The sequence below is a fragment of the Mycothermus thermophilus genome (genome assembly GCF_041956435.1).
Source record: "Mycothermus thermophilus strain CBS 625.91 unplaced genomic scaffold VTJ04scaffold_1, whole genome shotgun sequence".
Lineage (NCBI taxonomy): Eukaryota > Fungi > Ascomycota > Sordariomycetes > Sordariales > Chaetomiaceae > Mycothermus > Mycothermus thermophilus.
In genome coordinates, this window is record NW_027191427.1 from 1216683 (window position 1) to 1243191 (window position 26509).

A 26509-nucleotide genomic window follows, 5' to 3' on the forward strand; every position below is an offset into this window, starting at 1 on the left:
CTACGTACCAGATTTACCTCTGCTGTATTTCGTAGATCCCTGCCCTGCTCGACCCAATCGAGCGCCTGTCACAGAGTCCCAGGCCCAGTGCCAGGGGGCTTGGCCAACCTGAGACGCCCGCTCACCCCGGGATGTGATGCATCGTGATGAACTCGTGGCACCGCGCGCTAGCGTTTCGTACCCCGGGGTTCCTGGGTAACGTACCATGGATAAGGGAAGAAAACATCCTTGGCTGGCTTATTAGTAAGTAATGTGCCTACCTTACACACTGGAACAACAGAGTGCAGCTGTAGGTTCTAGGTTCCAGGTTGGTTCGTTGCGCAATCCGGATCCGGGGATAAGGCGTTGGACCAAGATCACAGAGACAGACTGTACAGGAGGAGGCTGTGGTGAGGAATATGATGCTCGTCATGACCAAATCAGTTCGAGAGAGAGTGTGTGTATCTGTGAATGAGAACACGCTTTATCGTTATGGAGAGTCAGCAGCAGCAAAAGTCAAGACATGCTCGTATGTATTATCATTAAGCTCGTAGACATATTTACTTCACAGTCCCCTCCGTCAACCCCCCTCGCAACGCAACGTCAGAATTGACACCCAACTTCGAGCCTCGAACTCGAATCTCCAATCTCGAACCTTGCCCGTCGTTCTCAATCATACCCTTCTTCCTCATCATCCTTTTCGTCATCATGATGGAGAAAAGAAAGCCACCATCCCGAGCACTGAACCTCCCAATCCCTCACCCCTCCATCCAGAAACAAACTGGGAACATGCCGCTGATCACCAAGTGCATTAGTATGTACATTCATCATGTACATCACCATCGGAAATCATCATCATCTCCCTTGCCACTCTGCATTATCAACCAACCAACCCAACCACCCAAGTTCAGAGGGATATATCAGTTTGAGTTGACAGGCCAGGTAAAGAGCGAGATAGGAGGGAGAGACGGACGGGCTGGATTAAAAAAAAGGAAGGTGAACAAGAAGAAAGAAAAAAAAACAACGCCTCCTCTCAAAAACGCCCCGACTCTCGCCATGCTGAATGTTCATCCAAAAAGAACCCGGCCGCTGTTTCCCCTGTCATGTCTTCCCAAGAACAGCACGTATGTCCTTGAAACGAAGACAAATCGGGAGAGAGGCAGACAACCCAAGGGCTCGAAAAAGAGGGGCAAACAAAAAAGAGCGAGAAAAAAAGGTAGATGATAAGCCCATCCGCCTTTTCCCCTCCCCAATCCCACCACCCTGTCCCCAGCCATCAAACTCCAAAAGCAAACAAACAAAAAACAAACCCGACCAGACAAAAATAAACAAAAAAGAGAAACACAAAATATTACCTCCGGCATCCCATCACCGGTTCCATACGTACGCATAAGAACCCGTTCATTCATCACCCAACATTCAAACATTCATGACGATTCCTCCTCCGTCTCATCCACCTTCTTTCCCGCTCCATTCCCCGCCGCGGCCGCGGCCTTAGCCTTCTCCTTCCTCGCCGCCGCGGCGCGCGTCTGCTCATACTTGAGCTTGGCGTCGCCCTTCCACATGGTGCCCAGCCAGCGGTCCCAGACGGTGAAGAAGGGCTGGGAGAAGTTGGTCTTGATGCCCCAGCTCTGATGGTGGATGTCGTGGTAGGCGGCGTTGTTGCTGCTCAGGCGCTGCAGCGGGTCCCAGGGGAGCGCGTAGCCGCAGTGGTCGTCGACCGTCTTGAGCACGCCAAAGGTCCAAAAGACGAGGCCCATGCGCGGGGACAGCATGGCCACCTTGTAGGCGAGACCGGCACCGACCGTGTCCAGCACGAAGCCCTCGACCGGGTGGTTGTAGAGCGCGCCGTAGGCGTAGGGGACGTAGAGGCGGTGGTGGCGGGCGTGCCAGTGGGCTGGGAAAAACAAAAAGTTAGAGAGAGCTGATGGAGGTGAAGGTTGAGAATTGAGGGAGGAGACGACGTACTGTACATCCACTTGTTCATGTGCATGGCGCGGTGCCAGAAGTATTGCCAGGTGTCGAGGAAGACGACGGCGAGCCAGATCTGGAAGCCCGGAATGACGAGCCAGTAGATGGCCTTGGCGACGAGCAGTTCCCAGGGAGCGAAGGCGGGGACGGGCACCGACCCGGCGGCGCCGTCCAGCGTGGTGGTGAGGAAGGGGTAGTGGCCACCGGCCAGGGCGCCGGCCAGCAGCGGGTGGGAGGCGGCCATGTTCTTGGAAATGGCGGCGGCATTCAGGCCCAGAGTGCCCAGCAAGGTGGGCAAGGCGCGCTGGGCGAGGCGGACGCGGGTGGCCCAGACAGCAACCTCGTAGTCCTCCATGCCCGTCATCTGCTGGGCCTCGGTCAGGGAGAGGAAGGCCGAGGTGGCGATCTGGATGATCTGCTCGACAATGACATCGCGGAAGACCTGCCAGCGGGTGGCTAGGTTGCGCTGAGTGATTTCCTCGGGGGTGTGCAGGCGGTACTGAGGGAAGAGGTCGTAGACGTCGATGAGGTGGAAGAACATGGACAGCAGCCAGTAGGCGATGTGCGGGCCGATGAGGTTGAGCCAGAAGTCGGAGATGAAGGGGAACAAGTCGGGCATGGGCTTGAGCTCGTAGGCCGGTAACGGCGGGAGGTCGGAGATGGTTGTTGCGTTGACCGCCATGGTTGCGACGGCGGTGGAGGGACGCGCAGGCGGGTTGTCGGCGATGAGGGTATGTTGGAAATGGTCTAAACGGGTACCTGAGCTCAGGTATGTCTGGTCTGCGCGTCACTCTATGCGACGGTGACAATTACCCAGACAAGCAGACAGCAATTGGGAACAGGACGAGCAAAGAGAAGAAAAAAAGGAGTGGCGTGGTGGGAGTCCGCAGTTGGAGTTGCAGAGTTGTTAGACTCAGCTCAGGCAGAGAGTGTTGTGGTTGTCGAGGAAAAAGACAATGCATGGGTCCGTCGGGTGGCCCCCTTGTCGCTTGTGGAGCAGGTCGGCATTCCCACTGACTCCGTGCCGGTCCCTGAATGGCAAAAGCAGAAAAGGTCCCTGCTCCAGCCGTGAATCTGACCACTCGCAACGACTTGTTGACCACTCTTGACCACACTCGAGCCACTTGGCCGCCAACCGGACCATCCGAGACTTTGGGTGGATTTTCTGAATGATTATCTTGATGCTGTGCTTTCAGTGGATCGATCATTTTTTCGAGGTTGATGAACTTGACAGTCATGACTTTTGACATTGACATGATGATCGACGTGCTGGCTTGGCATCAGAACGGAGCTCAGGTCCCAACAATCAGCAGTCGCTTGAAACTTTGACGAGTCCCGTCCCTTCCGTCCCTTCCGTCGTGGGATTGAAGTGGGCTCTCCGGGTGGCCCACCCGCTCACGTGGTGTCGCCGGCAGAGAATGGGCACTGTGTCTTTTGGGTTAGGGTTCAATGAGGACCAAGTCATTGTCACAAATAACCCTAACCCAGTTTTCCTCTTTCTTTGACCCAGCAAAAAGTGCCCCACTTGCCCCTCCCCCTCCCCCTCCTCGAGTCTGGTCTGGGGTCGCCCCCGCTCAATTTTTTCCCACAGATACAAACCCAGCCATCATCCACCTCGCCTTTCTTCTGCGACCGCCTTGTCCATCCTCCCTCCGTCCTCTTCCAGCCATCTTTGATCGATCCTATCCAACCGACAGTCAAGATGATTATCTACAAGGTGAGAGAGAGATACCGAAAAAAAAGACAAGACACCAAAGAACGCGTCGCTAACCGTCGCCCTCCCCGACCCCAGGACATCATCACCGGCGACGAGGTCCTCTCGGACTCGTACGATATCAAGGAGGTTGACGGTGTTGTCTATGAGGCCGACGGCGCCATGATCACCGTGAAGAAGGGTGTCGATGTCGGTACGTATACTTTCTCTCTAGCTTTGTCTCTCCTCACTAAAGTAACCCGCTAACATAACACCCCGCCACCAACAGACATCGGCGCCAACCCGTCCACCGAGGAAGGGGATGAGGAGCTTGAGGACGGTGAGGAGAGGGTCATCAACATCGTGAACTCGTTCCGCCTGCAGCAGACCCAGTTCGACAAGAAGTCGTACCTCACCTACCTCAAGGGCTACATGAAGACCCTCAAGGCCAAGCTGCAGGAGAAGGGCAAGTCCGAGGAGGAGGTCAAGGACTTTGAGACCAAGGCCCAGGCCTACGCCAAGAAGATCATTGCCAACTTCAAGGACTACGACTTTTACACGGGCGAGTCCATGAACCCCGACGGCATGTGAGTGTTTCCCTTCTTTTCTACCCGCCTCTCCAAGTGTTCAAAGAAATTGACCCCTTTCCGTTACAGGGTCGTCCTCCTCAACTACCGCGAGGACGGTACCACTCCCTACGTCATCGTGTGGAAGCACGGTCTCGAGGAGATGAAGGTGTAAAATGGGCCCGGTCTCCGGGGGATGTGTTGGATCTTGTTGTTTGATACCAGCAAAAAAATCGCAAAGAGTTCGGTTGGCGTGGACCGCCTCCTTTTTTTGCTGCACTTTTGGAATGGGTTCCTCCAGCAGAGCCATGTCCATCTTGGAAGTGATGTGCCGTCTAGTCGATGTCAAGGGGTGTGCTGGCCTGCTGCTACAACGGCGACCTGCAATCTGCAACCGCTGTCCTACAGTCTAACCACTCCTCCTCCTCTATTTCTCCCAGTTCCTTAACTCACATACACATGCTCCCTGGCGCCATACCGCTCATGCATCCCAATCCAACAAAAGAACACCAGAACTCCGGACGGGGAACTCTACCCATCTATTTCACCTCATCAACCTATCCATTGAACCACACGGCCGATTCTAAACATCTACGATATACCACAAACCACCACCGTCCCCTCCAAAACTAAAACCGTGGCTTCGTAGCAAGCGGAATTGGAGGCGGCGCATCCTCTTCTTGTCCACCACCGCCGCCACCACTACCATTGCTGCCGCCCACGCCCAGAGGCTTCTTCTTTGGCGGCGGAGGCGGGGGTGGTTTTTTCTTGCCTGCCAATCCTGTTGCTGTCGCTGTTGCTGGTGGTGGTGAAGACGCAGCAGCAGCATCCTGCTGTTGTTGCTGAACACCGCCCCCAGCCCCCAAGGAGCTTGATACGAACGGGGATGATAAGCCTGCCGCTGCACCCAGCACTGTCCCTCTCGCCGTTGTTGCTGCTGCTGATGGTGAAGAGGAAGAAGAGGGGCCTGGATCTGCAGATGGAGAAGACGATGATGCTGCTGTACCAAACCGCTGGGCACGCTGCGCGAAACGGGCTTGGAGCTCGCTCAGTTGGGTTTGAACACCCCCCGGCGCCGTCCCATTCACTTCTCCTCCGGCTGTTCCGTTTCCGTTGGTTGGCTTGACGGCAGAGCCGGCTCTCGAACGGGGCGGCGGTGGCGCGGGCTTCAACCCCATTCCGCTTCCCGTCGCCAAGTTCGGCACGGACCTAGAAGCCGGCGGTGGTGGAGGGGGTGGACGAGCCTTTTGCTCCGGCGAACTTGACCCCGAATTTGAGCTGGGACGACTTGTCCCAGTGTCGGTAGAGCTCCCGATCCCCAGCGCCGGGACGGATATCCCCTTCGCGGCTAACCGCGCGATGGCATTGGTGTTTAAATACCCTTCTTCCTCTGCTGGGCGCGAGTTCTGTGCTGCTGCTGCTGAGCTGGACGTCGGACGCGAGGGGGGTGGTGGAGGGGCTGGTCGTGAACCGTGGCTTTGACTTTGACCTCGTCCTGGCCTGGTTGGAAGAGCCGGCGGCGCTTCTTCCTCCTCTTCCTTCTCCTGCTCCTGCTCATAACCCCTTTCCACATTCCCCGTCGATGCTGATCCTCCTGCTGATCCTGCCGCTACTGGCGCGGGAAGACCCCTCGGCGGTAACCGCGGCGGCAGCTCGGGCGGCGCAGTCCCCACCCTGGCCGGGAGTGCCGGCCTCTTCACCGCCGTTTCCCTTGCCGGTGGGGCGGAGCGCGTCGCGACTGATACCGTCGCCGCCCTCGCAAGCGGCTGTGGCTGTCTGCCCTCGGCGGCGGCAGTGTCGCGGCGGACGGGCGGAGGGGGGAGGTGCGCGGTGGAGAGGCCGGTGGTGTCTACGACGTAGCGTTTTGGAGGGGGGTCGGCGGGGTCTGGGTTTGAGGAGGGGGATGGTTCATATGGGGGTGGTGGGTCGGAGGGGGATGATGAAGAAGAAGGGGCGGGCAGGGCTTTGATGGTTGATGATGATGAGGCGGCATCTTTGGAGGTGGTGGTGGAGGAGGATCTATCCCGCGGAGGAAGGGGGGCGGGGACGGCGTTGGGATTGCGTTTGGGAGGAGGGGCGAAGGTGGATGGATCGCGGAGTTTGTAGAGGGGGGTGGCTTGGTGGTGGTTGCGCTGGGGAGGTGGTTAGGACCTATGGAGTTGGTGATGAAGGATGTGAAAAGGGGGACGTACGTTGTCTTCGCGGCCCATTAGGGATTTCTGGTCGGTTTGTTAGCAATTTGGTCACCTCAAGGGAGAAAGGGTGAGATGGACGACATACAATATTCCCCCGGACTCCGGCCTCTTTCTTTTCATGCAACTTGTCCTTGACCTTGCCCGTGCCATCCTTGAGCTTGGAGGTGAACTTTTCGGCGTATTGCGACATTTTGGAGATCTCAAATTACGTTGAACAAGAAAAAGATGAGACGGTGAAGAGGCGAGATATTGTTATTGCTCATGGAGAATCATCTTGTTGACCAAATGTCGGAATTTCGAGAAAAGTGTGAACCCCGAAAACCGTGAGGCTGAAGATCAAGATTTGGAGGAGTGAGGTGAAGTCGGGTCTTGACGTTGGCGTGACGTGATGTGAGTTGGGCGCTGACTAGGCCAACTTGGGTCTGTCCAAAGCCTTGCCTGGTCGCCGCCGGGGAGCCCGGAGGCGGAGGGCGGTGGACGGAGTGGGATGCATTGTAAGTAATGTTACGGCCTCTTGTCGCCAGGCGGATTTCCCCCTCATCTTTCTTGCAGGCATGCAGACATCGCCGCCATGACATGAAGTGGTGATGTCGACGGCTACAGCAACTGCACAGTAAGCAAAACAATCGCTCTGCGACCTCGGAAGTCAACAATCCATCCGTTGCTGACATCAGGCTGAGAGTGATCCCGGAAATGCCGGCTAACATACCGGTACGGTAATGTAAGGTAATTACCAAACCATGACGAGAAGTTCCCCTAAACGCCATGATGACAACCACAACCCCAGAACCACCAGGTATGTGCTGTACGTATGAAGCAATTCCATATCCAAGAAACCATCTCAGTTTGAAAAAAAAAAAAAGAAACAACAAGTCTACAAAAAACTCCCCCTCTCCACACTCCCCAACGCCCCCTCCCCATCCCCTCCCAGCAACCCATCCCGCTCACTCACCTCCTCGCCATCCTCATCATCCTCATTCACCATCCCTTCCCCCAGCACCCCCGTCCCCACCACTCCGGCAGCGGCCGCCGCTCCTCCAGACGCACCAGCACCTGTCCCCGTCCCCGCCGCCGCCGCCAACCCGCTCGTCCTCCTCGTCTCCTCCGCCCCGTTGAGCACATACCACACATCCTTCCTCGTCAACAACCCCTGCAGCACCCCGCGATCCACAAACAGCACGTACCGCAGCCCGAGCTTCTGGAAGTAGCTCACGGCCAGGTGCAGGCGGCACCTGCTGGGGAGGGTGAGCGGGGTTTGGTCCATCCACGGCCTCAAATCAAGCGTGGTGCGGGGGTCGGCGAGGGGCTGGTGCACAAAAAACGCCTCCGTCTCGGGCGGCAGGGAGCGCGGCGGTGCGGCGGCCGCACGGAGGGTATACGCCAGCTCGGCGCGCGAAATGTACCCTAACAAAACGGCGTCGCGCGCGTCCGAGATGACGGGGAACCCTCGGTACGGATGTTCCTGCAGGATCTTGGTCAGGCTGGCCATGGTGTGGCCCGTGGCGGTGAGGACGACCAGATCTTCAACGCGCGTCATGACGTGCGCGGCGGGCACGTCGGGGATGTCGTTGCCGCCGCTACCGGCAGCAGCGCCGGCGTCGTCCGAGTTGTCCAGGAACGGGTACTCGTTGAGGTGGATCCAGGATTCGTAGATGCCCCGCCGCGAGAAGGCGTCGCCGACCCATTTGGAAATCATGACGGCCACCATGATGGGGAGGACGTACGCCAGCGCGCCGGTGAGCTCGAACATGATGACCACGATGGACACCGTCATGCGCGTGACCCCGGCGAGGGCAGCCGCCGCGCCGATGAGCGCGTACGTGCCCGGCGTGACGCAGGGGAGGTCGGGCTCGCAGCGCGCAAAGAAGATAAACCCCGGGTAGCTGCGCTGCCAGACCTCCATGACGATGCCGACCGCGCGGCCGGTGAGCGCGCCGATGGCCATGGACGGGAGGATGATGCCCGCGGGGATCTGCAGGCCGAACGTGATGGCCGCGAGACAGCAGCTGAGAAGGGCGGCGAGGAGCAGCAAAAATACATTCCCGGCTGACGTGGACCGGGCCCCGCAGAGGCCGAACTGATCATCGAGCATCTGCGAGCATTCGGTAAAAAGGCTGGACACGAGGTCCGAGTTCTGCGAGCGCATGTAAGGGTTGGGATAGTTGATGAGGGCCGTGAGGCAGGCGACGATGGCAACCTGGGCGACGGGGCCGGGAAGCCAGGGAGTGGATCGCCGCCAGCGGGAGATTTTCATGTTGGCTTTGATGAAGAGGCCGCCATAGACGCCCCCGAGGATGCCCAGGAGCACGAACGGCAGGACCTCGAAGCCGTGCCAGAGCGAGGTATAGGTGACCTGGTACAGGACCAGTTTTCCAGAGCGGAACGGGTCGAGGGCTTGCAGCACCACGGCGGCCGTCATGGCGCAGACGAAACTCTGCCACATAGTTTTGTCGGGGAAGTAGTAGGACAGTTGCTGTGAGCCAGTCAGTCAGCTGTAACTGTTCTTGATCATTCATACAAAATAATAGGCATAGGGGTACATACCTCTAATGAGAACAACACCCCTCCAATCGGCGAGCCAAAAGCGACTGATATCCCCGCCGCCGCGGCCGCCGACAAGACCTCTCGCTTTCGAGCCTCATTATTATTGATGCTCGGAAACAGCTTGGTAAAAAGGTTGGCACAACAGCATGCGACGTGAACCAACGGGCCCTCCTTTCCCAACCATAGCCCGGACGCCACGGCCAACACCAAGCCCAGCGACTTGGTAATCAACGTCCACAGCCCCAAAAACCTCCGAATCACATACCCCCCAAGCACCGTCTTGATCTCGGGAATACCGCTATGCATGGCATAGATCCCATACTCCTTCACCAACACCGCCGCGGCCGTCGCAAACACCCCGGCCAAAACCAAATAAACCACCCCTTCCACCACCCACCTCCCGGCCCCCTCTCCAACCCCAACCACTTGCCCCCACCTCCTCCACCCTCGACACTGACTCCCGGCATCATACCCCAAACAGCACGCCGTCTTCCCCAGATAAAACCTGCCTCCGTCCAACGAGCTGCAAAACCCGTACTTGACGTCCCCCAACCAGTCCGTGGCAACGTCGATGCCGGCCGCCAACAGGCCCGTCGCGATCCCCGTCAGCAGCAACACCACCCAGACCTGGCTCGCGTCCAGCAGCCGGTGCGACGCGGACAGGAAGGGATGTAAACCGGCGCAGCGCGCGCGCAGGGCCCGCTGGCGCTGCCGCTCCTTGGTGTACTCGAAGATCCAGTCGATGGCGGTCAGGTCTTCGTAGCCGACGCGGCGGAGGGGGCTTTCGGTGGAGTACCAGTCTTGGGTCGGGTTGTTGAGGAAGTCTTTGTTGGAGGCGGCGGCGGCGGCCGAGGTGGGGTCGGAGTCGTCGGGGTAGGTGTGGAGGCTGGTTGCGGGAGGGATGGAGGAGGAGGAGGTTGGGGATGGTGGTCGCGGCGCGGAGTCGTGGGATGGGGGGTTGGGAGAGCGGCCGCCGGTGAGGGCTTGGAAGAAGCGCGCGGGCGCGGAGAGGAGGTGGGTGGGTTGTTTTTGTTTGCGTTTGAAGGTGAGGGGAGAGGAGAGGGAGGTTTGGAGATGGTCGTCGGCTAGAATGGAGGCGTCGGGGTTGGTGGTAGAGGGGTGGTGGAGGTCGGCGTCACCGAGGAGGTCGAGTTCGTCGGTGTCGTCATTGTCGGCGACGTAAGGGTGAGGACGTGGGGTAGTGGTGTTGTTGTTGTTGGAGGTGGAGGGAGTGGAGGATGACGACGACGAGGCCCCGTTGTTCATTGTGGTGGTTGGGGGCATGGTGGAAGGGTGGATGGTGAATCGGCCATTCTTGTCGCTGCTGAATTGGTTGGTGACTGTGGGCAGCAGCCGATGGACAGCCGCTGGACTTGTGGTGGCTGGGAGTTGTTTGAAAGGTGGTGGTGATGATGATGCAGGCAGTTGACTTGGGGAAGGCTGCGTAATGTTACACAGGACGGCGTAATTACAGACGGACCAATGATGGACCGTGCGCAGAGATCGGCGCCAGGGGTGCGTTTGGAGTCTTGGCGATCTGGGCATGTGGAAGTGGGTCCTGCAACATGACGAAATGGTGGAGGGGCCCAACTTTCCAGAAACACCATGTCACTCCATCTCCAACTCTTTCACTCACTCACTCACTCACTCTTACTCTTCACTTCATGATGGATCCCTGAGGAGACTACCTGCCGCTTGGGCTCAGACCTGTTGAGGTTGAGCAAGGACGAACGGTTTATGCAGCACTCATCGAGAACTAACTCATCAGTACTTGTCGATAATTAGTCTCTTTGGACAGACAGAATCCAAAGAAAACAAAATACAAGACGGGAACATCCATGGATATCAACATGAGTGACAACCCACCCCCAGAAGCACCCCCTGACAACAACGCTCCTAGCAACGGTCCCGGGAATGAAACCGACAATGGCCAGCAACAGAAAGGCAACTTTGCCGCCGTCCAACAAGTCCGTGCCTTACTTCGAGCAAAGGACGATACATCCCGCTTTGTCGGTCTCGCTCTTCTCAAGTCTGTCCTTGACAACTCTCCCGACCTACGATCCGATGAAGCCGCAGTGACAGCCCTCTGGGATGCCATCCCCCCCAAGTTTCTTGAGCGCCTGCTGCGGACGGGGGCTCGCCAGGCTCAGGCCCAGCCTCAACCACCTCCAGACGCCTCCGATGCCCCTGATGCTGCGCCGTCCAAGCCTTCCTCCGACATGCTGGACCTTGCCGTCTCGGTCCTCCATACCTTCGCCGCCTTGCTCCCGGATGCTGCAAAACAGTCCCCAAAGCTGCTCGACAGGATATCTCAGCTGACGGCCTGTCTGTTGCACAGCTCCAAGGAGACGGCCCGGCTGATTCTCGAGACCTTGGTCAGCCTCGTGAGCCAGCCCGACGGAGCTCGCATGTTTGTTAAAGTTCAGGACCTGTCACCCTTGACCGAGATGGCTCCCTCTCAACCTCTGGTCCTTGATGCTCTGATGCATGCCTGGCTTGGAGCTATGACTGCAGGCACGGACAAGGCCAGTCTGGCCTCCAAGATGGACTCGACCATCTCCAGTCTTTGCGCCTCTTTCACGGGTACCGACGCCGTTACTCTCCTCTCCTTTCTCGCAGATTTAATTCCTAGGCTCGAACCAGAGGTAAGCTTCCCATCCGGCTCTCTCCCCCATCTGGCTGCCACGTTAACACCACCCAGCTCCTCCCTTCCAATCCCTCTTGGCTACCCTCCGTCACAAAATTCATCCGCAACCTCGTCGCCAGCCGTCCCACCTCCGCCGGCCGCACCGCCTTCACGAACCTCTCTGTCGCCCTCTTGGAAACCTACCCCTCCCAAACCCCCAAACTTCTCTTCTCCTCCCAAACCGCCCCCTCCAAACCCTCCTCCTCTTCTTCAGACAACCCTTCCTCCTACCTCCTAATCAACCTCACCCTCATCGACCTTCGCGCCAGCCTCCCCACCCTCCTCACCCTTCTCAACACTCCCGACTATCCCCCGTTAGCCCGCCGTCTATCCTCCGCATTCAACATCCTCTCACACTTCATCGGCTACCTCCTCCGCTCCATGGAGGGCGACGACCCCTCCTCCCACGCCGACGAATGGTTCCTCTCCCCGGACTTGCTGCTCAAACTCCGCAAATCCATCTCAGAAACCTTATCCCTGACCACCGAATTCCTCCGCGATCGCTGGGACGCGAGCGTCGCCGGCGCCATGGGCCTGCACCCCGACGCGCGCGAGGGGCCCGCGCACACCGAGCGCGGCTCGCACTACACGGTCGTCTGGGACAGCATTCTTTTGCCCGCGGCACGGGATCCGCTCGTGCTGGCGGCGGTCAGGGCGCTCGCGCTGTGGGTGCGCGAGGACGATAACGATACCCTGAGAAAGGAGACGGCGGGGTTGGTGGATATGTTTGTCGAGGTGTATCGCGACGGGTGTGAACTCGCTGCCACTACTTCTTCTACTGCCAAAAAAGAAGGGGGATTGGATTTTCGCCGCGCGGTGCTGGTTGCGTTCGAGGGGCTCCTCGTCGACAAAAAAGGCCGCAACGCCATCCTCGATAACTCCGGCTGGGAGGTCCTTTCCTCGGACCTCTTCAACATCCTCGAATCCTGGTGCTCTCCCACTTCGGCGACAACAGAAATCGACGAATCCGACGCCGCCCGCGGGATCGAAATCGTCCGCGTCCTGCTCGCCCTGGCCGAGGCCGAGCGCCCGGGCCCCCGGGAGGCGTGGATGGACGTTGTGACAAAAGTCGCCGCGCTGTATGTCCCGCCAGAGCTGCTGCGCGGGCCGAACGCGTCGCCTGTTGTGGCCGAGTGCCTTGTCGCGGCGCTGCAGCTGGTCACGGCGCTGCTGGCGGGCGCCCACCCGGGTATGAGGAAGAGGTATGTGCACTCGACGACGGCGGTGTTGGGGATTGCGCACCAGATAAGGAAGGCGGGGAATGTGGTGCTGGATGCGGCGATGGGGGAGGCGTTGGCGGATGTGATGGAGACGTTGGGGGGGTTGAGGTGAGGGTTGGGTTGGGTTGGTGGTGGTGGTGGTGGTGGATGGGAGGTTTGGAAAGGAGAGGTGTGGGATGGAGGATTCAGCCGGCTTCTTGTGAAGACTGGATGCTGGGTTGCGATCAGGCATGACCGATTATAGGAGTACATTTGTCTCAACTGAGATGGAAATGTATTGTACACGAAATAATGCCGAATAGTATCCCGCACTCAAGCGGGCTGATACGGTTTGGTTCTGAGATCTATCTCGTGATTATCTTTCAACCCTTCAGGACCTCTCCTTCTGTTCGTGCTTGACATGCTGCTGTTGACGCAGGTTTTTGGAGCTTCGAAGTTGGCCTTCGACCAAGCATGTAAAGGTGAGCTGACCCTCCATCCGTCCCCTACGCCCGGAACAGGTCCAGCTCTGACCATGGCCGCGTCAACACCAAGCCGGCAGTCAGTCAATCCACATAACCCACCCGCCTGTCTTTAGCCTCCGTCAAGCACAGCGAGCGCATAATGACCCCATTCATCCCATCATCCTCCCAATAAACCCAAACCCCAGCCTTGTTTTAACCCAACAACATAAAAACATATCACAGTTCTCAGTTCTTCTTCTTGGCCGCCGCCGAAGAAGCACCGGTATCCGCGCCCGCGGCAGCAGCTGCCGCAGCCTTGGCCTTGGCGGCCTTCTTGCGGTTGCTGCGGATCATGACGACGCTCAGGAACGAGCCGACGACGGCGCCGCCCAGGAGGATCAGGATGACGGGGATGCGGATGGCCCAGACGCGGGGCGGGAAGAAGTTTTGGAGGGGGTGGTCGGGGTCGACGAAGGGCTGTTTGGTTTTTGTTGCTGTTAGTTTGTGCTTCTGGAGTTGGAGGGTGTGGTTGGGTTGTTTGTTTAGGAGAGGGAGGGAGGGTCGTATGGGTTGACTGGTGATGTGGTGGTGGTGGTGGTGTATGGCAAGGGGGGAAGAGGACGAACCATCAACAGGGTCCAGATGGTGTAGTAGAGAAAGACGACCGACGCGGCCACAAGCATGGCGAGGCCGACGAGTTTGTCGAGCTGTGGAGGGGGTGGGGGGTTAGCATGTGGTCAAGCTGAGGTCCGAACAAAATGCAATGCCATTCTCCGGCCGAGATGCACAAGATGGATTGCGCCAAGTCCGAGAATGAGACCAGATGGAGGGTTGAGGACGAACCATTGTCGATGTATGTTGAGAAAGTTGGGGACTGGAGAAGTGATGTTTGTGGTGGTCGAGCAACCCGAGGTGTTGGTCAGGGTTAAGGTAGGCTGAGATGTTGAGATGTTGAGATGGATGGTCAAGATGCTGAGGTCATTGCCGATGAATGGAATGCGCCGGGCCACGGTGACCTCAAAAAAGTGGTCAGGGGTTCCAGCACCCGACTGCACTGGCTGTCTGCTCACTTCGCGTCTGGCGCGTTCTGTTCAGGTTCAGGCTGCAAGAGAAGCTGCCGACAGGGGTGGGAAACGGAAAAAGTGGGCCTTTTCCGCCTGGAGAGTCTGGAAAGTGGGTCTCGGCCAGCCTCTCGTTGACTTTTGCAGTGACTGGAAAGTGCACAGCACAAGCTTCATCCAACTTCCAACTTTCATCAACAACTTTTTCTCCATTGTTGGCGTCCATTGGCATTGCCAATCAAAATCCAACACTAGCTGTCGTCCCGGCATCGGATTCCATTTTCCATCGGTCAAGAGACTTTTTTTAGTTTCCATAATTCGAGTCTCTCCGACACAAACAGAAAATGGCATCCGAAGCCGACGAGGCGCAGTCGCGCCGCGACAACGACAGCCCATCCCCATCACCATCTCCCGACCATCGCCGTCGCTCCCCGAGCCCTCGTCGAGACAAGTCATACTCCCGGTCCCGATCCCCATCCCGAGCCCGAAGCGAGTCGCGCGATTCCCGTGATTCCCGTGATTCACGACCTGTCTCTCCTGGTCCGCGCCGATCTCCAGACGCCCGCGACCGCTCTCCCACCCGCTCCCCTTCTCGCTCTCCTGCCAGATCCCCAAGATCTCCCACTCCGAGACGTTCGCCATCACCCCGTCGCAGTCGCTCCGCCTCACATCATGAAGATGACCGCGCGCCCACCCGATCCCCTCCGCGACGCCGCTCGCCACCTCCGCAACGTCGAGATGCCGACAGGTACCGGCCGCAGAAGAAAGAGCGGACACCACCGCCGCCGCCCCCGGTGAAGACGGAGGAGGAGAAGCTGGCCGACATGCGCGCTGAGTACCAGAAGCTGCTCAACATGCGCAGCCAGGGTGTCTACCTGCCGCCGCACAAGCTGCGCGCCCTCCAGGCCGCCATCACCGACAAGAGCAGCAAAGAGTACCAGCGCATGGCCTGGGATGCCCTGAAGAAATCCATCAACGGTTTGGTCAACAAGGTCAACACGGCCAACATCAAGTTTGTCGTGCCCGAGTTGTTCAACGAAAACCTCATCCGCGGCCGCGGCCTCTTCTGCCAGAGCCTCCTCAAGGCCCAGCACGCCAGCTTGCCTTTCACACCGATCTACGCCTGCCTGGCCGCCATCTGCAACACCAAGCTCCCCCAGGTCGGCGAGCTGCTTGTCAAGCGCCTCATCATGCGCTTCCGCAAGGCCTTCAAGCGCAATGACAAGGCTGTCTGTTTGTCCTCGACCATGTTCATCGCCCACCTGGTCAACAACCAGGTGGTCCACGAGACCCTGGCCGCGCAGATCCTGCTCCTGCTGCTGGCCAAGCCCACCGATGACAGCGTCGAGATTGCTGTTGGTCTGATGCGCGAGGTCGGCCTGTTCCTCGAGGAGATGTCGCCCCGCATCGCCAACGCCGTCTTCGACCAGTTCCGAAACATCCTGCACGAAGCCGACATCGACCGCCGCACTCAGTACATGATCGAGGTGCTGTTCCAGATCCGCAAGGACAAGTACAAGGACAACCCCGTCATCAAGGAGGAGCTGGACCTCATTGAGGAGGAGGACCAGATCACGCACCGTATCAGCTTGGACGAGAACATCGACACCCAGGACGGCTTGAACGTGTTCAAGTACGACCCCGACTGGGAGGCCAATGAGGAGGAGTACAAGAAGTTGAAGGCCGAGATCCTGGGCGAGGTCAGCGGTAGCGAGGATGAGGATGATGAGGACGAAGAGAGCGAGTCGGAGTCCGAGGACGAAGAGCAAAAGGCTCTCGAGATCAAGGACCAGAGTAACGCCGACCTCGTCAACCTCAGGCGTACCATCTACCTCACGATCCAGTCCAGCGCCGACCCCGAAGAAGCCGCCCACAAACTGATGAAGCTGCGCCTGCCCCAGGGCCAGGAACCCGAACTGGTTTCCATGATCATCGAGGCCTGCGCTCAGGAGAAGGTGTACATCAAGTTTATGGGCCTGTTGGGCGAGCGCTTTGCCCGGTTGAACCGCATGTGGCTTGATCTGTTTGAGGAGGCCTTCGCCAAGTATTACTCAACCATCCACCGCTACGAAACCAACAAGCTGCGCAACATTGCGCGCTTCTTTGGTCATTTGCTTTCCACCGACGCCATCGGCTGGCACGTCCTGTCATGCATCCACCTCAATGAGGAGGAGACGACGGCGGCCAGCCGTATCTTTATCAAGATCCTGTTTGAGGATTTGCAAGAGAACATGGGCACAGCCAAGCTCAAGGCCCGCATGAGCGAGGAGGCCCTCCAGCCCAGCTTCCAGGGCATCTTCCCCCACGACAACCCGCGCAACATCCGCTTCGCCATCAACTACTTCACCGCCATCAAGATGGGCTTCCTCACCGACGAGATGCGCACCTTCCTGGCCAACATGCCCAAGCCTACACTCCCGGCGCCCGCCCCTGCCTCAGACCATTCCGACTCCGAGTCTGTCTCTAGCTACTCGTCTTACTCGTCGTATTCGTCCCGTTCCCGCTCGCGCTCGCGCACCCCGCCGCGCAAAGGCCGCGACGACAGGGACAGATCCTACTCGCGTTCCCGCAGCCCCAGCCGCGACCGCCGCCGCCGTCGCAGTTACTCCCGCTCCGTCTCCGCCAGCAGCCGCTCGCGGTCGCCATCCCCCCGTCGCGGACGCGGGCGTGGCCGTGACAGCCGCTCTCGCAGCCTCAGCCGTAGTCGCTCCCCGAGCAGTCGGCGGAGTTACTACTCCCGCTCCCCGAGCCGCGACAGCCGCGACAGGAGTCTCAGCCGTGATCGTAGCCTCAGCAGGAGCAGGAGCAGGACCAGGCCCCCCATCAGCAAAAACGGCCGTGGTCGTGGGCGTGAGAGGAGCTACTCCCGCTCTCCATCGCCTCCTCCCCGCCGTGGAAGACCACGAACCCGAAGCAGGTCCTACTCCCGCTCCGTTTCCCGTTCTCCTCCTCCTCCTGCTGCTGCTCCTGCCGCTGCTCCGCCGGCAGCCGCAGATCGCGGGGCGAAGCGTCGCAGGGAGGGCTCCTACTCGCCCAGCCCCCCGCCGGCGAGGAGGCAGAGGCGCGGGAGCTATAGCCGCTCGCCGTCGGATCGGTCCATGTCGATGTCCAGGTCCAGGTCGAGATCGAGGTCGAGATCGTGGAGCAGGGACGGAGCTAGGGATAGGGATAGGGGTAGGAACGGCTCTGCCGTTGCTGCTGCCACTGCTGCTCCTCCTCCTGCTCGTGCTCGCGGCGGGCGGGATGGTGGCCCTGCAGCACAAGCAACCCGCAGAAGGGCGGGTTCATATTCCCGCTCCCCGTCCCGGGATAGATCGCCATCCCGATCTCGGTCCATGTCTAGATCGAGATCGAGGTCGCTGTCCCGGTCCCGGTCGAGGTCTCGCACCCCGCCGCCGCCGCGACAGCAACCACAGAAACAACAGCAGGCTTGGGCGCGGGATGAAGATGATGATGGCCGTCGGGAAAGGGATCGGTATCGTGACCGCGACGACGGACCTGCCGCTCCTCCCGCTGGCGGCGGTAGGGTTAGGGGTGGAGAGGAAAGGGAATATGCCTACCGCGGAAGGAGGTATGGTAGCCGGGAGAGGTCGAGGAGTCCGCAGCAACAGGTGAACAAGAAGCGGAGATATGAGGAGAGTGAAGAGGACAGGGAAAGGGGGAGGGTGTTTGAGGGTCGGGGGAGGAGGAGGTGAGGGAATAGATTGATTGATTGATTGCGTAGAGAACTTGTCAGGTTGTCGGGTATCCAGGTGGTTAGCGGTGGCGGTGGACGATTTTATTTGTTGTGGCACATGAAGGGGATGATTGAAGATGGTGATGGTTAGCTCGAGGTGGATGAAGTACAGTCCATACCTACCAGGTAGTACTGTTATTCAAAGGCAATATTATTTATTACAACCCATAGGTACATGGGGTCACACAGATATCATATATCAAATTACTTGAACAGAAAAGATGGATCAAAGGAAATAGGAAGTAACATGTTGAACTGTGTCAGATTTCGTGAAACAATCCCTGCTTCTACATAGGAGCAAGAACCTAAGACTCCAATAATTGACGAGAATCCCTATTACTTTCTATATTATCCCTGTAGAGGTAATACGTACTGAGTTTTTGTCCAGAACCCACACGAATGGGAACAACACCTCTCAGTAAGCTGATCAAAAGAGTCATCCATTCCCCCCCTTTTATACGCAGCATCTCTAACCAATTCATCCTCCCCCTCTCTCTGCTTGACGGCTCCTTTCATTGTCCGCCAGCGTCACTCTTGTATAGCAGTCCCAGTCTACTCTCCCCTCCCTGATCTGTCTGTCTGTCGCCTTTACTTCCCAACACAACAACCGAAATAAGCACTTCGACAACCTCAAACCTAGAAAATTTCTCTCATTCTCCTTCCTTCCTCCAACCTAACACTCCCCCAAATCCAAATCTAACCAATCAACCCCTACACACATACGCTACCACCACCACCACTACCAACCACCACCAAACACCTCTCCTCCAAACCTCACTCTCAAAGCTCAAAGTCCATAACCCCCACCCGCCCCCGCAACCTTCCACCCCCTAACTCCCTTCCCCTCCTCCACCTCGACGCACCACCACAGCGCGTCCCTCGCCTTGTCGACCTGTCCGCTCTCCTCGTGCGCGCGCGCCAGCGCGAGCCACGCCTCCGGGTAATCCCACCCGGTGCCCAGACGCGTGAGCGTGGTGAGGAGAGCGTGGGCGCGGTCGCGGGCCGCGAGGCGGTCGTTGAGCGGAAGGGAGGTGGCGCGGTGGGGCGGGGGAAGGGAGGGCCCGAGGAGTGATGACGAGGACGAGGACGAGGTGGTGGTGGTGTTGGTGGTTGTTGTGGGGGGTGGTGGGGAGGAGGAATTGGAGATGGTGGTGGTGATGCTACTGCCGTTGGTGGGGTTGTTGGTCGGGAAGTGATCGGTGGTTGCTGTTGAAGAGGAAGGTTTGGATTTTCGTTTTTGCTTCGGCCTCGTCGGACCTAAACCGAGCGGCGCGGAGGGAAGGGCGGGGTATTTCTCCTCTCCTGCCGGAGGGCTGGGGCAGAGGGAAGACGAGGAGTAAGTGCCGCCGCTGGCGGTGAAGAGGCCGTCGTCGGATAGAGTTAGAGCGCTGAGATCCATCCCCGGCACGGCGGGGGGTGGGAGCAGCTTTTCGGTGTAGATATCCAGGAGGATGTTGGACAAACCAACAATAGCGGCGGGGTGGTCGGGGAAGTGCATCAGCGCTGTCTCGAACTCGGAGCGCGCTTGGTAGGGTCGTTCTCGGGCGACCGAGAGTTCTCCGAACTGTGGAAAAAGCAACAAGAGTCAGCGACGAAAACTCCTTCTCTCGGCAAGATACGTAGTCGTAGATAGATACTCACCTCGGCCCAAACATCCGCCAGCACCTCCCCAACACACTTCTCCAACCCCCACCCGGCCTGCCTCATCGACAACGCACCCGACGTATCACTCGCCACCTCGGCCTCCAGGCTCTGCGCCACGGCGAGCGCCTCGTCGATCGCCTGCTTGGCGTCATCCAGCAGCCCCGCGCGGCGGTAGAACCCAGCAATGGTCAGCCACACCTGCACCAGCACCATCTTCCTGCGGCGCCTGAGATGATCCGGCGAGAACTGGACAAACGGCAGGAGCGGCACAAACGACGCCGCCGTGGGCGTCGCGGAAGCCAGATCCGCATCCGGCCGGGTGCTCGCTCCCGTTCCGGACCGCGAACGGGACCGCCGCGACCCTTCCCTCGGCGGCTCGACCGTCTGGGTCGGCGGGAAGTAGTGCGGGAGCTGGCGGTCGTCGAACGGCGCGAAGTACCGGACGCCGTCGAGCGGCGGGACGGGCGGACTCGCGGAGCCGCTGACGGCGCGCGGGCGGCTGCCACTGCGGTTGCGCTTCCTGAGGCTGTTGCGGGTGCGTTTGATATCTGATTCCGACTTGACGGATGGCCGGGTGGACTGGGCGTCCGTCTGGTCCTGGGAAGTCTGGGACGGCACGTCTGGCACGTCAGACACTTGTGTGGTGGTGACCGAGGCGGGTTGCGCCGTCGCGGGGCGAGACGGAATCGGGGGCAGTTTCGTATCCTCGATGCGGGCCTTGTCGTGTCTGCTAAACAGACTACCCCGGAACGTGCGCACCGTGGCCGACGTATTGGGCGGCTGTTCCGTCTTGGGGAGCTCGAGCTTCTGCTCGACATGGCCAAACAGACGCGGGAACAGGGTCAGCAGCTCGGTGCTGGCATTGACGGCGATTGCCGACCCCTCGAGGATCTCCACGATGGAAAGCTGCGTCATCTTGATCTGCAGGATCCCCTCCTTCTCGTAGTCGTCCATCTCATCCACGAGCCCGTCTCCAGCCGAGTTCGCCGCGGCGGCCTCCCTCAGATGCTCGCTGCGGTACCCAGTCAGGTCTCGGCTCCCGAACAAGACCGACGGGTCCTTAAATTGCTCGATAGCACCCTCGCAGGCGCGCGCGGCCAGCAGGTACTCCTGCCGTGCGCTGAGCATCAGAGCAAGCAGATGCCAGAGCGGGATGATCGACCTCTCGCGCCAGTAGGGACCCAGGCGCAGTTCCTGACCGAGAGTCATGTGCCGTGCGGCGAGAAGGGCCGCTTTCACCAGCTCGATGGCCTCGGACAGCCTGCGCTGCTCGGCGTACAGGACGGCCAGCGCAAACACACCGCGTGGATCGAGGGTGCGGCCGTACGCGGCGGAAAGTGATTTCCGCAGACACGCGATGGCCTTTTCCTGGATGGAAGTCCGAGACTCGGCTTCATGGGTCATGCGCGCCCACTGGGCATGTGCTAGACCGATGGCCTGCCATGCCACAGCCAGGGTGGTGGGGGGCACCTCCTCGCGGAGGGCGGCGTCGGCGGCCGAATCATCGCGGGCTTCCTCTTTCTCGACGAGCTCCTCCAGTTCCTCGGCCAGGCGACGCGCCTTCGCGGCGGCATCCCGACCACCGAAGCGGCAGAGGGCGGAGATGCAGGTGGCAATGGTTTCGAACATGGTGGCGTCGTTGTCCAGGGCGGGCTCCTGGCGGCCCGTTTTTTGAACCCGCGCCCTGCCCTTCTTCACCAGTTCGAGCCACGAGTCAAACGACATGAAGGCCAGGTCGAACTCGGCAACGGCGAGGTGGACGGTGAACAGGTGTCGCAGGACGGTGGTGGAATGGTACGTCTTGGCGGCGGCGCCGTACAAACTCTCCAGGGTGGCGCGACACAAGGCGTCCCTCCCACCAGAACCAAGATCATGCTCCTTCCAGCCGCGGCCGTTGAGAACCTCCCAGTTGAGCATCATGCGGCGGACAAACTCTTCCACTTCGGCGCGCTCCTCGTCGGCGCGAGGGAACTTGGTCTCGTTGTACAGCAACGCCTGGTAGATGGCTTCGACCCGCTTAAGCTCGGCCCGGAGAAGGCTTCGTGCCGACGTCTCGTGGCCTGCCGCAGTCGGAGACAGGCCGCCCGTCGGGTACGGCAGACCGCCTTGCAGGATCCCCGACAAGGCAAAGTAGTATTCTGCCCAAACCTGCCGGCGTGGCACGCTCCCCCGGAAGCCGTATCCGCCAGGTGGCACTCCGCCGCCTGCCTTGGCGGCGGGAGCCCAATACGTGTCCCAGGTGCGGAAGCAGGTGAGGCAGTTGGGGTCGCGGAGAGAGCGGGCGCCATCGCGCAGAGCCTGGGCAGCGAGCATGCAGTACTCGGTCAGGAACAGCTCGGCCCAGTAGCGGGTTTGCTGGCGGGCGTTGGGGGTGCCGGCGGCCCAGACATTGTTCAGGCCCGGCAGTGCAGACTCGAAAGCAGCAAGGGCACCGTCGCGCTGGCCGTCCCGGGCGAGGCAGTTGGCGCGCAGATAGGCTGCCTTGAGGGCGCACACGGTGGTCCAGCCTGTAGTGACGGGGGCGGGAGCGGGGGCGCCATCTTCGGAGTCGACGGTGGGTGTCGGGGGCTCGATTTCGAGCGGCGATTCGGGTAGGCGGGTCAGGGCGGTGCTGTAGTCACGCAGGACCCATAGTAACCAGCCAGCGCAGACTTGGGCTTGGAAGCAGTCTTGTGGTTGTTGGGATTCGGCGTCGATGGCGGAGAGAAGGGCCGGGAGACGGTTCGCGGCGTCGAGGGGACCAACAGCGGAGGCGGAAGCGGAGGAAGAGGGTCTGCCGTCAGCGGGCTGGGCACCACCAGGCTTGAGGTTTGCAGTAGCAATGGTATATTCAAGCTCGGCGGTTAAGGTGAGGCCTTGGATAGAGAAAGAGGAACAGGAGTCAAGTCAGCGGAGGAAGGGTCAAGATCAGGTATGTCGACAGGAAAGAAGCGGAGTGACGGTCGTACAAGCTCGGTCTGGGGCGTGCTTCCGCACCTTGCGGACTAGCTCGGGCACGGCATCCCAGTTCTCGTCGCAGCGGGCGTCGTCGAGCTGTTGGATGTAGCGGGCGGCCTTGACGGGGTCGGGCTGGGCAGCGGGGGGTTAGCGGGAGTCAAGAAGTGAAAGAGGTGAGGAACCAAAATAAGAGACACCTCAGGAAAGGGGGATAGTAATTACCATGGTGCCGCGCTGGAATCCCCAATGCGCTCAGCGACTCAATGCCAATGCCACAAGACACGAGGCCGAGCAAGAAAAATGTCCCAATGGCTTGGGGGCGACGAGAAGGCAGTTAGATGTGGTGGTCTTGAGGTTGAAGTCCTAACCGGGAGTTGGGTTCAGGTTGAGTTCAGTTGCAGACGCGAAAGTCCAAGATGCCCAGAACCCAAGAATGGAAGATGCATGTCAGTGTCCAGTGGTTTGGCGCTGATTGGAGGCTCTGATCAGCGCTGACTTCACTGGCAGCCCCTGCAGCTCAGCGGCCCACCCACTGAACGGCGGCCACTGCCGTGTGGATCCGTTTGGCCCCACGGTTCTTGGCAGTCTTGGCCTGGACCATCCAACTCGGGAAATTGTTTTGATTTTTTTTTTCTTCACTTCAACCTCGAGACAACACTCATCTCATGAGTTACTCTCACACCAATTGAATGAATATTCAAAGCTATATGAAGCTCTCCTACTCTAACTTGATACGTAACATATAGATTGTGGATTCCTTTACTTGGGAACTTCCACGTCAACCCACATTACTTGTTTCTCGTTTCTCTTTTTTTTTCTTTTTTCTCACTCTCTTCCTTTCAGTCCCAAGCCCAAACCACCCCGCCATGACCGCACCGCCCGACCTCAGGGTGGTCTGCCGTCGCCTGGCATCCACGCCGGTGGACGACCTCCCTCGACTTTGTCCGGTCCTAGTCAACCATGTCTTGCGCTGTGGCGGTCCTCTCTCGGCTCCCGTCGACAACAAGACCAAGGACAAGTCGGACGACACCCCCATGCTGGTCCACAAACTCCGCACCCATATGACCACTCTCTTGACGGGAAAGAGTCCTGCTGGTCGCTTCGCTGCTGTCTTCCTCGTCAAGGCTGCCGTAGATGTTGGAGGGTGGGAGACTCTCCGTGCTGCTGCCCCTTGGTTGAGGGGTCTCATCGGAGTTTTGAATGTACGGTTGAACTATATTATATCACTTGAAATTAGATTCTTTATTGACACACACCCAGAAACCCGATCCCCTCGCCTCCAAGGAGCTGTCCATCGTCACCCTGACCAAGATGTACATACTGCTCCAAGCCTACCCGACCTTGGTCCGCGAGATGGCCACCCCGACCTTGCCCGACTACGTGTCGGCCTGTCTCAACCTCATCAAGCCGCCAGCTTCGGGCAAGCCCGTGAAGGTGCCCGCTGCCTTTGTGGACACCGTTACTTGCTCTCTGGCCAAACTGGTCGTGCTGTATCCGACCACCCTGCGCCCCTTCGCTGCCACCATGAGGGCCGCTCTCAGGGCCTACATCGCCCCGACCTGCTCTGACTCTGTTCTGGTCCCCCAATCCCTGCGCGAAAGCGCCCGCCGCCTGTTTACCTTGCTGCCGTACACGGCCCCCAAGAACGGCAGCAGTGACGAGTGGCTCAAGGCCATCCGATCCACCATCCTCGAGGCCCATGCCACCCTCGACCAAATCTTCCGCGGCGTCGTCGAGTCGTGGGAATCCACCACGGGCTACCATAGCCAGGCGCCACAAGCGGGACTGGAACCCACGGGAGGAGGCGACTCTCCCGAGGAACTTCCCCCATGGTCCGGACTCCAATCCGGCGCCGAGCGCGCCATCGGTCTCCTCGAGTTCCTCTCCGAATACATCGCCAACCCCACCAAAGCAGCCGTCTCATTACCGCTCGGAGAGCTCCTCGACCTAGCCACGCGCATCACGCTCGTCACACCACCGTCTCCCGGGTCCGAGGACTCCATCTCAACCAACCCAGCCATCGGACGTGACGAGAAAGCAGAGCTATGGAGCGTTCTTCCAGACCTGCACACCGCCGTCCTGCAGCTTCACCACGCTCTGCTCCGCCGTCTCGAGCACAACGCCTTGCCGCTTACCACCGACATGATCGACCAAATGGTCCGCGTCTATGCAGCATCCAGCCAATCCAACCCTTCTCTGCGCATCGCCGTCTTCTCCCTAACCAAACTCCTCCTCCTCCTCTGCGGCCCAACCCTCCCCAAACTCACCGTCGATTCCCTAGCTCCGGTAATCCAATCCGTCTGCCACGACCTCCTCCTCGCCGCAGGCCACCTCGATTCTTCCCAACCCACAACAACCACCATCAACGGCACCACCCAAAACAAACCCAAACCAACCACCTCCACAACCAACGCGGACGCCTACCTCCCCTCCTCCTCTACTTCCACTCCAAGTAGTACCGGCAATTCAACCAGCAACGAAGCAACCGCCCTCCTGCCATACTTCTTCTCCCACCTCCCGCAACCCCACCTCTCCCCGGACCTCCGCAGCCTGCTCGACCGCACCGCGATTCTCGCCTCGCATCGCGACGCCATGCTGGCCAGCTGCCTGCGCCCCTACCGCGACGGCCGAGGAAGGTGCAGGCCCAGCGTGCTGCCGTTTTTGGTCAGGGCGTTTCCGGGGGATTTGCAGGTGGAGGTTTTGCGGAGTAATCTTTTGAGGGTTGGAGGAGGAGGAAGTGGTGGTGGTGAGTATGTTGGGGGGTATGGAGAGGTGGGGATGGAGGTGGATGATGATGCTGGGGAAGAAGAAGACGGTGAAGAAGACGGTGAAGAAGTGGATGGGGAGGGGGAGAAGGAAGAGACCGGTGAAGCGGAAAGACCGGCTACGAGGGAGGTGGGGATACCACATATTGGAGGGGTAAACAACAAGAACAAGACCAACAGTAACCCATGGGGCGTCACGCCCATGGACGTCGACTCATCCACAGCCACAACCACCAGCACACTACCCGTCAACCAAAACCCCTTCGCAGCCGTCGTTACCACCACCACCGCCACCACAACCTCAACCGCCACATCCCAACCTCCCCAATCAACAACCAGGGCAACATCCCCGCTAAAACGCAAAAGCGACAGCTCCTTCACCGAAGCCGACACCGAGTTAGGAGAAGGACAGCCAAACCCGCCCAAACGGCTCGCCGCCGAGGCCAAGCTGGTGGCGATGTCTCTGGCCAAGACTGACGAGGGAGGGGATGGTAGCGAAGGGAGTGAGAGTGAGAGCGAGGGGAGTGTGATGATTGATATGGGGTTGGATGACGACGATGATGATGATGAGGAGGAGGAGGAGGAGGAAGGGGAGTGATGATGAGCCTGGGATGAGTGGGGTTGAAAGGCTCATATACTCGGACCAAGGATATATGGGAGAGATGGGTACGACATCCCCAAGCTGAGAGTAATACGTATCTATTACTATGAAATGGGGAAGTAGCTCCATGCTGGTCTCGTGGTAATAAGACATTATTGAATCTCGTAATTATGTCTATGGACTACCTAGGGACCTCGAGGTAACCTGCTGGATTGATTGACAGTTGGTACATGACATGACGTTCTCCCTCTGTCGCGGAGCCAAGAGCTACCCCTTATTGTTGTTGTAAGATTTGTTGCACAAGACTTGTTTCTAAATCATCCGTCCATTTATAATCCTCTTCCTGTCTTGGTCATTCACGCCCAAGTCACCTGTTTGTTCCACCCCACCGCCAAATTCAGATTGCTTGATATATACCTATAGGTCGACCGTCACCTAATTGCCTTCTACCTCCCTTATAACCCCCTC

The 26509-nt window shown here is 59.1% G+C and overlaps 11 protein-coding genes across 11 annotated transcripts; 6 read left to right on the forward strand and 5 right to left on the reverse strand.

The window, feature by feature from the left end:
• Positions 1–450: 450 nt before the first annotated feature.
• On the forward strand, positions 451–1203 carry VTJ04DRAFT_430 (uncharacterized protein; the record flags this gene model as incomplete). Its single annotated transcript, XM_069362295.1, has 2 exons — positions 451–508; positions 551–1203. The coding sequence occupies 2 exons, from the start codon at positions 451–453 to the stop codon at positions 1201–1203; spliced, it is 711 nt and encodes a 236-aa protein (XP_069223040.1).
• Positions 1204–1406: 203 nt separating this feature from the next.
• Positions 1407–2632, reverse strand: VTJ04DRAFT_431 (uncharacterized protein; the record flags this gene model as incomplete). The annotated part of the gene is made up of 2 exons (XM_069362306.1): positions 1407–1876; positions 1948–2632. The coding sequence occupies 2 exons, from the start codon at positions 2630–2632 to the stop codon at positions 1407–1409; spliced, it is 1155 nt and encodes a 384-aa protein (XP_069223041.1).
• Positions 2633–3652: 1020 nt separating this feature from the next.
• VTJ04DRAFT_432 (uncharacterized protein) lies at positions 3653–4384 on the forward strand (the record flags this gene model as incomplete). The annotated part of the gene is made up of 4 exons (XM_069362317.1): positions 3653–3667; positions 3743–3857; positions 3933–4230; positions 4300–4384. 4 exons carry the CDS (start codon positions 3653–3655, stop codon positions 4382–4384), a joined length of 513 nt encoding a protein of 170 aa, XP_069223042.1.
• A 21-nt stretch (positions 4385–4405) lies between these two features.
• Positions 4406–4657, forward strand: VTJ04DRAFT_433 (uncharacterized protein; the record flags this gene model as incomplete). The annotated part of the gene is made up of 1 exon (XM_069362328.1): positions 4406–4657. The coding sequence occupies one exon, from the start codon at positions 4406–4408 to the stop codon at positions 4655–4657; it is 252 nt and encodes an 83-aa protein (XP_069223043.1).
• Positions 4658–4838: 181 nt separating this feature from the next.
• On the reverse strand, positions 4839–6594 carry VTJ04DRAFT_434 (uncharacterized protein; the record flags this gene model as incomplete). Its single annotated transcript, XM_069362339.1, has 3 exons — positions 4839–6341; positions 6402–6428; positions 6490–6594. 3 exons carry the CDS (start codon positions 6592–6594, stop codon positions 4839–4841), a joined length of 1635 nt encoding a protein of 544 aa, XP_069223044.1.
• A 684-nt stretch (positions 6595–7278) lies between these two features.
• On the reverse strand, positions 7279–10232 carry VTJ04DRAFT_435 (uncharacterized protein; the record flags this gene model as incomplete). The annotated part of the gene is made up of 2 exons (XM_069362350.1): positions 7279–8877; positions 8949–10232. 2 exons carry the CDS (start codon positions 10230–10232, stop codon positions 7279–7281), a joined length of 2883 nt encoding a protein of 960 aa, XP_069223045.1.
• Positions 10233–10798: 566 nt separating this feature from the next.
• Positions 10799–12966, forward strand: VTJ04DRAFT_436 (uncharacterized protein; the record flags this gene model as incomplete). The annotated part of the gene is made up of 2 exons (XM_069362361.1): positions 10799–11593; positions 11650–12966. 2 exons carry the CDS (start codon positions 10799–10801, stop codon positions 12964–12966), a joined length of 2112 nt encoding a protein of 703 aa, XP_069223046.1.
• A 577-nt stretch (positions 12967–13543) lies between these two features.
• VTJ04DRAFT_437 (uncharacterized protein) lies at positions 13544–14143 on the reverse strand (the record flags this gene model as incomplete). The annotated part of the gene is made up of 3 exons (XM_069362372.1): positions 13544–13774; positions 13924–14004; positions 14141–14143. The coding sequence occupies 3 exons, from the start codon at positions 14141–14143 to the stop codon at positions 13544–13546; spliced, it is 315 nt and encodes a 104-aa protein (XP_069223047.1).
• Positions 14144–14702: 559 nt separating this feature from the next.
• Positions 14703–18053, forward strand: VTJ04DRAFT_438 (uncharacterized protein; the record flags this gene model as incomplete). The annotated part of the gene is made up of 1 exon (XM_069362383.1): positions 14703–18053. The coding sequence occupies one exon, from the start codon at positions 14703–14705 to the stop codon at positions 18051–18053; it is 3351 nt and encodes a 1116-aa protein (XP_069223048.1).
• Positions 18054–18881: 828 nt separating this feature from the next.
• VTJ04DRAFT_439 (uncharacterized protein) lies at positions 18882–22900 on the reverse strand (the record flags this gene model as incomplete). The annotated part of the gene is made up of 4 exons (XM_069362394.1): positions 18882–19658; positions 19736–22593; positions 22687–22807; positions 22898–22900. The coding sequence occupies 4 exons, from the start codon at positions 22898–22900 to the stop codon at positions 18882–18884; spliced, it is 3759 nt and encodes a 1252-aa protein (XP_069223049.1).
• A 641-nt stretch (positions 22901–23541) lies between these two features.
• On the forward strand, positions 23542–26038 carry VTJ04DRAFT_440 (uncharacterized protein; the record flags this gene model as incomplete). Its single annotated transcript, XM_069362406.1, has 2 exons — positions 23542–23877; positions 23936–26038. 2 exons carry the CDS (start codon positions 23542–23544, stop codon positions 26036–26038), a joined length of 2439 nt encoding a protein of 812 aa, XP_069223050.1.
• Positions 26039–26509: the final 471 nt, after the last annotated feature.